Consider the following 11,393-nt stretch of genomic DNA (forward strand, 5'->3'; position numbering starts at 1 on the left):
CTCCCTCCGCATAGACACGCCCCTTGATTTGCATAAAGGGCGGGGCGCTTTCTACCCTATCCCTCTTTACTTCCAGGGCTATCCTTATTAAAAAAAGCGGAGCGTGCGAAGCTGACATAGGCTATTTGCATAAAGAGGAGGGACTTACAGGCGCTAGGACGCCGGTTGGCTGAAGTGGCAGGCCCCCGGCGTCGGCCGTTGAGACGTGTAGAGGGGGCGGGAACGCGGCGCCGGTCGGCCGGGCGGTTGGGGCGCAGAATTTGCACGACAAATAGGGGGAGAAAGAGGCGGAGCGTGCGTCGTGCGTTTGTGGAGAGATGGGAACGGAGAGACGTAGGGACGCCGAAAGTGGAAGGAAACGATGCTAGGCCCGTGGCGCTTTCGGCGAAGTAGACTGAGCTAGAAGACGGGCCGGAAGGGTTTCTTTGCCGGAGGGCGGAGCTTACGTAACCAGGGAAGAGTCCCAACTCACGCTTCTCTTCGCGAGAGGTGAAAGCACCAGGGGGGCGGGCCTTCGTTTATGAAATCACGTCATGCAAATAAGGTGGCTTGACGGGCCAATCCAAGGGGCCAGGGGCGTACATCACACAACATAGGCCTTCTGTGGGTAGTTCTACTTATTTGCATAATGTATGCATATCATTTGAACAAAGATAGGCTACGAATAACCTGTTCATCAAAATAGTGGTAACCAATGACTAAGACGGGTATTTAATTTTATAATTACAATTTTCATGAATATATTTGTATATCTGATATTATTAGCAGTTTGCATTCGCTTCACAACGAGTTTAATTCTACGAAATGCAGTATCATTTCCCTCCTTTGTCTCCTATTACTCTGTTACTCTGCTCCTACTACCCGTTCAGCAAATCATTCAACAGCTATGTTTTTTTAACCATTAAAAATATATAAAATAGATTTTTATTCGAGCGGTTTTAAGTTTACGGGATAATTGAGCAGAAAGTACAGAGAATGCTCGTATACTCCTTCCCCGCCTCAGTTTTCCCTGTTATTAACTTCGTGCGTTGGTGTGGCACACTTGTTACAATTGATGAGCCAATAGTGATACGTTGGGTTTTTGTTCCAGTTTTATTGAGATATGATTGACACACAGCGCTATATAAACTTAAGGGATACAGCATAATGATTTGACTTACCAACATAATGAAACGATTACCACAATGTTTAGTGGACATCCATCATCTCATATAGTTACAGACTTAAAGAAATAGAAAAAATATTTTTTTTCCTTATGAAGAGAACTGAGAATTTACTCTTAACAACTTTCATCAGTTTTAATTATATTTATCATGCTATACGCTACATCCCTAGTATTTATTTATCTTATAACCGGAAGTTGGTACTTTTTGACTGCCTTTATCCATCCCTTAGGCCCCACCACAAATCTGATCTCTTTCTCTAAAAGTTTTGTTTTGTTTTAGTAAATTTCTTTATTTTTTGGCTGTGCTGGGTCTTTGTTGCTGCGCGCGGGCTTTCTCTAGTTTCGGCAACCTCTTCGTTGAGGTGCACAGGCTTCTCATTGCGGTGGCTTCTCTTGTTGCAGATCATGGGATCTAGGCATGGGGGCTTCAGTAGTTGTGGCACACAGGCTCAGTACTTGTGGCTCACGGGCTCTAAAGCACAGGCTCAGTAGTTGTGGCGCATGGGCTTAGTTGCTCTGCAGCATTTGGGATCTTCCCGGACCGTTGCTCGACCGGTGTCCCCTGCATTGACAGGCGGATTCTTAACCACTGCGCCACCAGGGAAGTCCCTGTTTGTTTTTGAAGTATAGTTGGCCTACAATACTATGTTAGTTCTTGGTACACAACATAGTGATTTGATATTTCAAAATGATCACCATCATGAGTCTAGTTATCACCTGGCATCATAGATAATTATTGACTATATTCCCCACACTGTACATTTCACATCTGTGACTTAATTATTTTGTAACTGGAAGTTTCTTTCACTTAATCACTTAATCTCCTTTGCCTATTTCTCTCCTCCCCCACCAACTACTTGTTTGTCCTCTGTATCTATGACTCTGTTTCTGCCATGTTACATTTGTTTTTATGTTTTATAGATCCCACATAAATGAAATCACACAGTATTTTTCTGTGTCTGACTTATTTCACTTAGCATAATACCCTCTAAGTCCACCATGTTGACACAAATGGCAATATTTCATTCTTCATGGCTCAGTAATATTCCATGGTACATATATATTATATCTTCTTTATCTGTTCACCTGTTGATGGGCACTTAGGTTGCTTCCATACCTTGGCTGTTATAAATAATGCTTCAGTGAACATAGTGGTGCATATATCTTTTTGAATTAATGTTTTCATTTTCTTCAGTTAAATTCCTAGGAGTGGAATTAGTGGATCGTATAGTAGTTCTATTTTTAATTTTTTGAGGAATCTCCATATTGTTTTCCATTTTACATTCTTAACCACTGCGTCACCAGGGAAGTCCCCCCTTTTTTTTCTCCTCTGCCCATTTTTTAATCTTTTTTTAATTGAGTTGTATGAGTTCTTTGTATATTTTGGATATTAACCCCTTATCAGAGATATATTATTTGCAAGTATCTTATCCCATTCTGTAGGCAGCCTTTTCATTATGTTGATAGTTTCCTTTGCTATGCAAAAGCTTTTTAGTTTGATATAGGCCACTTTGTTGATTTTTGCTTTTGTTTCCCTTGTCTGAGGAGACATATTCAAAAAAATATTGCTAAGATTGTTGTCAGAGAGCATACTCCATATGTTTTCTTTTAGAAATTTTATGGTTTCAGGTCTTACATTTCTTAGTTAGATTTATTCCTAGGTATTTCATTCTTTTTGATGTGATTGTAAATGGGATTGTTTTCTTAATTTTTTTTCCTGATAATTCATTGATAGTGTGTAGAAATGCAACAGATTTCTATATGTTAATTTTGTATGCTGCAACTTTACTAGATTCATTGGTGAGTTCTAGTAGTTTCTTTGTGGCATCTTTAGAATTTTCTATGTATAGTATCATGTCATCTTCAAACTGACAGTTTTACTTCTTCCTTTCCAATCTGGATTCCTCTTATTTCTTTTTCTTGTCTGATTATTGTGGCTAGGACTTCCAATACTATGTTGAATGAAAGTGGGCATCCTTGTATTCTTCCTGATCTTAGAGGAAATGTTTCAGTTTTTCACCATTGAGTATGATGTTAGCTGTGGGCTTGTCATATATGGCCTTTATTATGTTGAGGTATGCTCCCTCTGTACCCACTTTCTGGAGAGTTTTAATCATAAATGAATGTTGAATTTATCACAAGCTTTTCCTACATCTGTTGAGATGATCATATGATTTTTATTCCTCAGTTTATTAATGTGGTGTATCACATTGACTGATTTATGGACCTTGATCCATCCTTGCATCCCTGGGATAAATCCCACTTGATCATGGTATACAATCCTTTTAATGTATTGTTGAATTCCATTTGCTAATAGTTTTGAAGGATTTTTGCATCTCTGTTCATCTGTGATATTGGCCTATAATTTTTATTTTTGTGTGATATCTTTATCTGGATTTGGTATCAAGGTGATACTAGCCTCATAAAATGGGTTCAGAAGTGTTCCTTCCTTTGCAGCTTTTTGGAATAGTTTGAGAAGGATGGATGGTAACTCTTCTTTTTTTTTTTTTTTTTTTTTTTTTTGCGGTACGCGGGCCTCTCACTGTTGTGGTCTCTCCCGTTGCGGAGCACAGGCTCCGGACGCGCAGGCTCAGCGGCCATGTCTCACGGACCTAGCCGCTCCACGGCATGTGGGTTCTTCCGAACCCGCGTCCCATGCATCGGCAGGTGGACTCTCAACCATTGCTCCTCTTTAAATGTCTGTTGAGAGGTTTTTTGTTTTTTTTAAATTACTGATTCAATTTCATTACTGGTAACTGGTCTGTTGATATTTTCCATTTCTTCCTGATTCAGTCTTGGGAGATTGTACATTTCTAGGAATTTGTCCATTTCTTCTAGGTTGTACATTTTATTGGCATATAATTATTGGTAACAATCTCTTATGATCCTTTGTATTTCTGTGCTGTCAGTTGTAACTTCTCCTTTTTTTTTTTTTTTGTGGTACGCGGGCCTCTCACTGTTGTGGCCTCTCCCGTTGCAGAGCGCAGGCTCCGGACGCACAGGCTCAGCGGCCATGGCTCACGGGCCCAGCCACTCCGCGGCATGTGGGATCTTCCCGGACCGGGACACGAACCCGTATCCCCTGCATCGGCAGGCGGATTCTCAACCACTGCGCCACCAGGGAAGCCCAACTTCTCCTTTTTTTATCTAGTTCCTTTAGGTGTAAAGTTAGATTGTTTATATGAGGTTTTTCCTGTTTCCAGGGGTAGGCTTATATTGCTATAAACTTCCCTCTTAGAAATGTTTTTGCTGCATCCCATAGATTGTGGATCATTGTGTTTTCGTTTTCACTTGTCTCCAGCTTTTTAAAATTTCCTCTTTGGTTTCTTAAGTGACCCATTGTCAACAACTATGTTCTGAAGGCACCAGAGATATGCACAGAATATTATAGAAGTAGAGGAATAAAAATCAGACTGTGCCTGAGCAGGTTCAGAAATGCTTCTAGAAAAATGTGACTCTTATTAAGTGATATGAAGAACTAGTTAAGATTTAGCCAGGGGTCTTCGCTGGTAGTCCAGTGATTAAGAATCGAGGGCTTCCCTGGTGGCGCAGTGGTTGAGAGTCTGCCTGCCGATGCAGGGGACACGGGTTCGTGCCCCAGTCCGGGAAGATCCCACATGCCGCAAAGCGGCTGGGCCCGTGAGCCATGGCCGCCGAACCTGCGCGTCCGGAGCCTGTGCTCCGCAAAGGGAGAGGCCACAACAGTGAGAGGCCTGTGCACCACCAAAAAAAAAAAAAGAATCCACCTTCCAATGCAGGGGACGCATGTTCGATCCCTGGTTAGGGAACTAAGATCCCACATGCTGCAGGGTAACTAAGCCTGCATGCCACGACTACTGAGCCCGCACGCCACAACTAGAGAGCCTGCACGCTGCAACTACTGAGCCCACGTGCTCTGGAGCCCATGCGCCACAACTAGAGAAAAGCCCGTGTGCCGCAACAAGGAGCCTGCACACCACAACAAAAGATCCCGCATGTCGCAACAAAGATCCTGTGTGCTGCAACTAAGACCCAATGCAGCCAAATAAATAAAATAAGTAAATTTAAAAAAAAAAAGTTTAGCAAGTTTGAGGAGAGAGTGCACATCTCGGGCCCAGTGAACTGATAAGCAGAGGCATGGGTTTGGAACCTATGCCTAGGCTGATGTGGCTAAATTAAGGGACTGACTGTCCTCAATGGAAAATGAGAGCAGAAAATTTAGCAAGAATCTGCTAAGAATTTTATCTTGAGGCTCCTTAAGATGGTTGAGATGACTTCAATTCTCAAACTTTCTTTTTATTTTTAAATTATTTTTATTTATATATTTTTAAATTTTTTATTTTGGCTGTGCTGAGTCTTTGTTGCGGCATGTGGGCTCTTTGTTGAGGCGCGTGGGCTTCTCTAGTTACAGCGCGCAGGCTTCTCTAGTTGTGGCATGCAGGCTCAATAGTTGTGGTGTGCTGGCTTAGTTGTCCCATGGCATGTGGTATCTTAGTTCCCGGACCAGGGATCAAACCCGTATCCCCTGCATTGGAAGGCAGATTCTTTTTTTTTTTTTAAATTAATTAATTTATTTTTGGCTATGTTGGGTCTTTGTTGCTGCCCGCAGGCTTTCTCTAGTTGTGGTAAGCGGGGTCTACTCGTTGCAGTGCGCAGGCTTCTCATTGTGGTGGCTTCTCTTGTTGCGGAGCATGGGCTCTAGGTGTGCAGGCTTCAGTAGTTATGGCTTGCGGACTCAGTAGTTGTGGCTTGCAGGCTCTAGAGCACAGGCTCAGTAGTTGTGGCACACGGGCTTAGTTGCTCTGCGGCATGTGGGATCTTCCCCGACCAGGGCTCAAACCCGTGTCCCCTTCATTGGCAGGGGGATTCTTAACCACTGCACCACCAGGGAAGGCCTGGAAGGCGGATTCTTAACCACTGCACCACCAGGGAAGTCCCTCTCAAACTTTCAAAATGATTCTCGTGTCCCCTTTCCCCAGTCAGTTACCACAGCAGAATTTCTTGGAAGACCTGTCCATACACACTGTCTCCAATGTCTCTCCTCTCATTCTTTCTTAAACCCACTCCAGTCAAGCCTTCATCCCCACCTTCTACCCCACTGCCAAGAGCATCAGTCTCATGGCTTGAAATAACGTTTATATGCTGATGACTCCCAAATGTGTCTCTTCATCAGAGACCTCACTCCAAAACTCCAGACTTGTATACACTGCTATGTACTTGACATCACCTCTTGGGTATCTAACAGATCATTTCAAATTCAGTATGTCCAAAACTGAACTTTTTTTTTTTTTTTTTTTGGCGGTACGCGGGCCTCTCACTGTTTTGTCCTCTCCCATTGCAGAGCACAGGCTCCAGACGCGCAGGCTCAGCGGCTATGGCTCACGGGCCCAGCTGCTCTGCGGCATGTGGGATCTTCCCAGACCGGGGCACGAACCCATATCCCCTGCATCGGCAGGCAGACTCTCAACCACTGCGCCACCAGGGAAGCCCCAAAACTGAACATTTTGATCTCCAGTCCTCCAATACCTGCTCTATCGACAGTCTTTACCATCTCAGCTGATGACAATTTAAAAATTACAGTTAAACTAACACAACATTGTAAAGCAACTATACTCCAATAAAAATTAATAAAAAAAAAAATTCCAGGGCTTCCCTGGTGGCACAGTGGTTGGGAGTCCACCTGCCGATGCAGGGGACACGGGTTCGTGCCCCAGTCCGGGAGGATCCCACATGCCGCAGAGTGGCTGGGCCCGTGAGCCATGGCCGCTGGGCCTGCATGTCCGGAGCCTGGGCTCCGCAACAGGGGAGGCCACGGCAGTGAGAGGCCCGCCTACCAAAAAAAAAAAAAAAATTCCAGTTAAGTCAAAAACCCTGGAAACTTCATTGACTCCTTTCTTTATCTCACTCCACTTTCAATCGGACAGGAAATCCGATATTGAGAAATTAACCAGAATCCAACCTCTTCACTTCCACTGCTTCCACTTTGATCTGAGCCGTCGTCATCTCTTACCTGGGTTACAGTAACAGCCTCCTAACTGGTCTTCCTAAGTCTACCCCTGCTCCTACAGTCTATTCTCTGTACTGCAGTCAGAGTGGGGCCTTTTCTCAGAGGAGTTTTCAAAGCATTCCTTTGCTCAAAGTCCTGCGTCGCCTCTCCATTTCTCTCAGAATAAAAGCCAAAGTCCTTACTGTGGCCCACAAGACCCTAGATGACTTGGCCCTCTATTATGTTTCTGATTTTATTACTCTGCCTATCTGCACAGACCTGTCTTACCCTAGGGCCCTTCTGCTCCTTTTCCCTCTGCCCAACTGACTCTTCCCCCAGAAACCTGCATGGCTCACTTCTTTATTTCCTTGAAGCTTTTGCTCAGTGTTGGTCACCTCCTCAATGAGGCCTCTCCTGATTGCCCTTTCAAAATTTTAAGCTTCCCTGACCATCCTGGCACCCCTCATTCCCTTTAACCTGCTCTACGTTCTCTTTTTTTCATAATACTTGTCATTTTCTAATAGATCATATAAATTTTAAATCATGTTTACTTTTTATTGTCTGTCCTCCTCCCACACCAGTTCCCACAACAGAACGTAAACTTCACAAAGGCAGGGATCTTTGTTTTGTTCACTCTTCTATCTCAAGCACCTGGAATAGGGAATGGAACATAGTTAATGTCCAATAAGTGATTTTTTTTTTTTTTTTTTTGCGGTACGCGGGCCTCTCACTGCTGTGGCCTCTCCCGTTGCAGAGCACAGGCTCCGGACGTGCAGGCTCAGCGGCCATGGCTCACGGACCCAGCCGCTCTGCGGCATGTGGGATCCTCCCAGACCGGGGCACGAGCTCGTGTCCCCTGCATCGGCAGGCGGACTCTCAACCACTGCGCCACCAGGGAAGCCCCAATAAGTGATTTTTTAAATCTTCTTTAGGGTAGCCCCTGCTCACTGCAACTAGAGAAAGCCTGCATGCAGCAATGAAGACCCAACCCAGCCAAAAAAGAAAAAAATAAAATTCTTCTTATCAAAATGTATAATAAATATGTGTATTTTATATATATATATGAAATTTTGATAACTTTTCATGAACTGAGCAAAACATGTAACCAAAAACAGAACCTTAACTAGCACAAAAGCTGCCCAAGGGCCTCTTGTAGTCACTGCCCTCCCCCAAGGCTAACTATTATCCTGACTTCTAACAATATACATTAGTTTTACTTGGTTTTGTACTTTATATAAATGGAATTGTACAGTAAGGGTTCTTTTATGTCTGTCGTCTTTTGCTCAACATTGTATTAATGAAATTGATCGACATTGTTGCATGTAGTTGTAGTCTGTTCATTCTTATATAATAGTAGTCCATGTGTAAATATAACCCAATTTATTTATCCTGAATGAACAAATTGTTTAAGCTCCAGATCCTTCCTATCCTCCTTGTTGCCAGAGTTGTCGGGAAGATTAAATGAATTAATACACAGAAAGCATCTACCCAGTGTATAGTAGGTGCTCAGTAAAGCTTAGCTATTAATTTTGTTATATTCAGATATTGTATTGAACCCATATTGATCTCGTCCTCATCTGAAGTCCTATACAGTTACTGTAGCACTCTTTAGGCTGCCAACCTGGCTTTACCATTGGAAAGGGCCTAAATGAGTGGCCCTAGGGGCCTGATCTGTCCTTGGTACATGAAACAAGCTGGGCCAATTTGATTCTTGCTTTCCAGGGAGTACGGAAATCTGAAATAGTGGCCAATGACTGGGAGTTGCTGGACTTAATGCATCTGGACCCCTTGGAGGAAAAGTCCAGGAATAGCTTCACCAAAGGCCTGGGAACTCTCAGGCTCCTGCCTTCCCTGGAATTGGCTTTTTAACCCTTTCTGCTATCCAGGGATCCTGTACGCTCAGAATCTGCCCTCAGTACTCTCCTAATACAAGCCCCTTTTCCTTTTATTAGATAGACGCAGTTGTTGTAGCTTGTCCCCAACAGGACCTCAAGACTCATTTTCACTTAAACTATCAGGCTTTATAGTGTCATGAATCCTTACTTAATTCAGTAACACCAGTTCTTTCATCTATCCAGCCATCCATTCATTCAAGTTTTAAACATTATTGAGGGCTTATGATATGTCAGGCACTGCAGGGTAGGTCATATTACTCTCATTTTCAAATGAAAGACTCAGGATGAATAATCATTGAGGTTACAAAGCTTATAGTCATAGAGAATGTTGGTTCAAGGTAATCCTTGCTCTTCATCATGAGCTTGGATGATATATTTTTTGTCTGTACATGTCTTTTCATCCCACTTAAATTCCTTGAGTGAGGTCAAGGCTATCTTATACATCTGGAATCCCCCTTGGTGTACAAAACCATCTGCTGTAGTAGACATACTACACAATTGTTGATGGATTGCTCATATGGGCAAATCCTTGCTACCCTTCCCTCAAAGACGCTTCACTCCTTCCCAAACCCAGGAAAAAAAAATCCCCCAAACAGTGACCAAGCTGATCTGTTGATCTGAAGGAGGGTAGTTTATTTAAATTAGTTTAGCTCTGGCTCACAATTTTGTGTTCTTTTTCCATGTTGGAGTCATGGAAGCCCCTTCAATCCCACCACATCTCCTTCATCACAAATCAGGGCAACTCGGAGATAGCTTTCTTGGCTGGGGGACCCGTTGGCTTCTCCTGTTCTCTTGCTTTCTCTTCATACATCAGGATCCTGATTGAGATGGGAAGAGACACAGGGATCAGGGGACAGTCCTCTCAAGAGAATTTTAGGCTGCTGTGAAAGTCCAGAAAAAGGATGAGGTTTGTGAGGGTGGGAGGAGAAGGAGAAAGGGCAGGAGTGGGAGTACTGGGGGGCGTGGGGACCAGACCATGGATGAGGATAGCACCTTGGAAGGGTCTCTCAAAAGACGGAAGAGAAATGCATGCTGAGTAGTGTGTAGAAGGTGAACCTGGGGATGGAGGTGGGGGGAGAGAAAACAGGTAAGTATAGGGGAGGTTGGAACTGGACCCTCACATTTTTAGGATGGCAGATCTCTTGCCCAACATCATCTTGAGAAAGTCAGAGTAGCTGAAAGTTTCCCCAGGGCCGCTGGATACCTCCCTGATTAATTTCTTTAGCTCCAGGTGGGTCTTGGGGACCTCAAGTTTCTCCAGCATTCGCTTCAGGGACATGATATCTGGAGGCAGAGGATGGGGGTAAGAAGAGGGGGAGCCTCTCTCACTCTGTCGCCTCTACCTCCTCATTCCCATTCCCCTTCCTACCCTGGTCGATGGGCCCTCTCCCGAACCATTGGGAATGGAGTACTATGGGCTCTTCCTAGATCTGCACACTCCCCCGAGATCACCCTTTTCTCACCGATATCTCCGTTTCCATTCAGGTCAAACTCCATGTATTTCTCTGGGTGAGGGGAGAAAGCAGAGAGGGTAAGCACTGGCTGGAGGGTCCCAGGCAGGGGCAGGGCAGGGATTCACCGAGTGCTAGGTAGAGGGGGAAGATGAAGAAGAGGTAGGGCAGGTAGAGGAAGTGTGAAGGTTGGGAGGCTGAGGGCCCTGGTACGGTTTAGGGAACTAGAGGGGCTACTGAGAGGGGCAGGTCTGGGAAAGGGACCATAACCAGGGTGGCGATAGAGGCAGCCTTCCTTTTTCCCACCCCAAAAGTCAAGTTCATTTCTGCCGTCTGCTCTCTTCCCGGGGAAATCCTGCCCTCCTCACCCCCTTCTCCCACCCTTATAGTTTTCCCCTCACTCTTGAAGGCTTCCAGTTTGGAGGGCAGGTCCTCGTCACTGCTATATTTGGGATCATCCAGGAATTGCTGTGGGGGAAAGCAAGAACCTAGGTAGGCCCTCCTGGTCGCCGCCACCACCACCACCCCGCCCCGCCCCTTAGTTCTTCCTTTTACCTTGTTGATTTCACTGAGTCTCTCTTCTTGCTGGGCCTTCAGCAGCCCAAAGGCTTTTCCTCCTGAAGGGGCACAAAGGTTAATGCAGCCTCACTGCCCCCTTCCTCTCCTCAGCCCCAAGCCCAGTCTGAAGCCATCACAATTCTGCCTTCATGGGCCAGATTCCCAGCCCACAGCCCAGGACTGTCCACCTCCTTTCTCCCGTTTTAGGATCCTGCCTATTCCACCTTCCCTACCCTGTAAATCCCTGGTTTGGCTCATAGCTCAGCAGATGCTGGAGGAGACAGACCAGGCTGGGCGCCTCTCTGTCTGCCAGCTGTCCTCTCCCACCAGCTTCCTGGAGGCCTCCCTCCCAAACTTCC

The 11,393-nt window shown here is 44.9% G+C and overlaps 1 protein-coding gene across 1 annotated transcript; it reads right to left on the minus strand.

The window, feature by feature from the left end:
• Positions 1–9,637: 9,637 nt before the first annotated feature.
• AIF1 (allograft inflammatory factor 1) lies at positions 9,638–11,393 on the minus strand. Its single transcript, XM_059075749.2, has 6 exons — positions 11,268–11,393; positions 11,032–11,093; positions 10,878–10,944; positions 10,489–10,530; positions 10,147–10,309; positions 9,638–9,843 (listed from the first exon to the last, which is right to left on the minus strand). The coding sequence occupies exons 1-6, from the start codon at positions 11,290–11,292 to the stop codon at positions 9,759–9,761; spliced, it is 444 nt and encodes a 147-aa protein (XP_058931732.1). The 5' UTR covers positions 11,293–11,393; the 3' UTR covers positions 9,638–9,758.

Source organism: Kogia breviceps, chromosome 10, assembly GCF_026419965.1.
Source record: "Kogia breviceps isolate mKogBre1 chromosome 10, mKogBre1 haplotype 1, whole genome shotgun sequence".
In the NCBI taxonomy this organism is placed as follows: domain Eukaryota; kingdom Metazoa; phylum Chordata; class Mammalia; order Artiodactyla; family Physeteridae; genus Kogia; species Kogia breviceps.

Excerpts from the sequence above, each read along its gene's own strand:
- AIF1 (XM_059075749.2), bottom strand. The coding sequence starts at position 11,292 with ATGAGCCAAACCAGGGATTTACAGG. Across the intron at positions 10,531-10,877 it reads CAAACTGGAAGCCTTCAAGA|AGAAATACATGGAGTTTGAC; the intron begins GTGAGGGGAAAA and ends CCCCTCACCCAG. Across the intron at positions 10,310-10,488 it reads GAATGGAAACGGAGATATCG|ATATCATGTCCCTGAAGCGA; the intron begins GTGAGAAAAGGG and ends CTCTGCCTCCAG.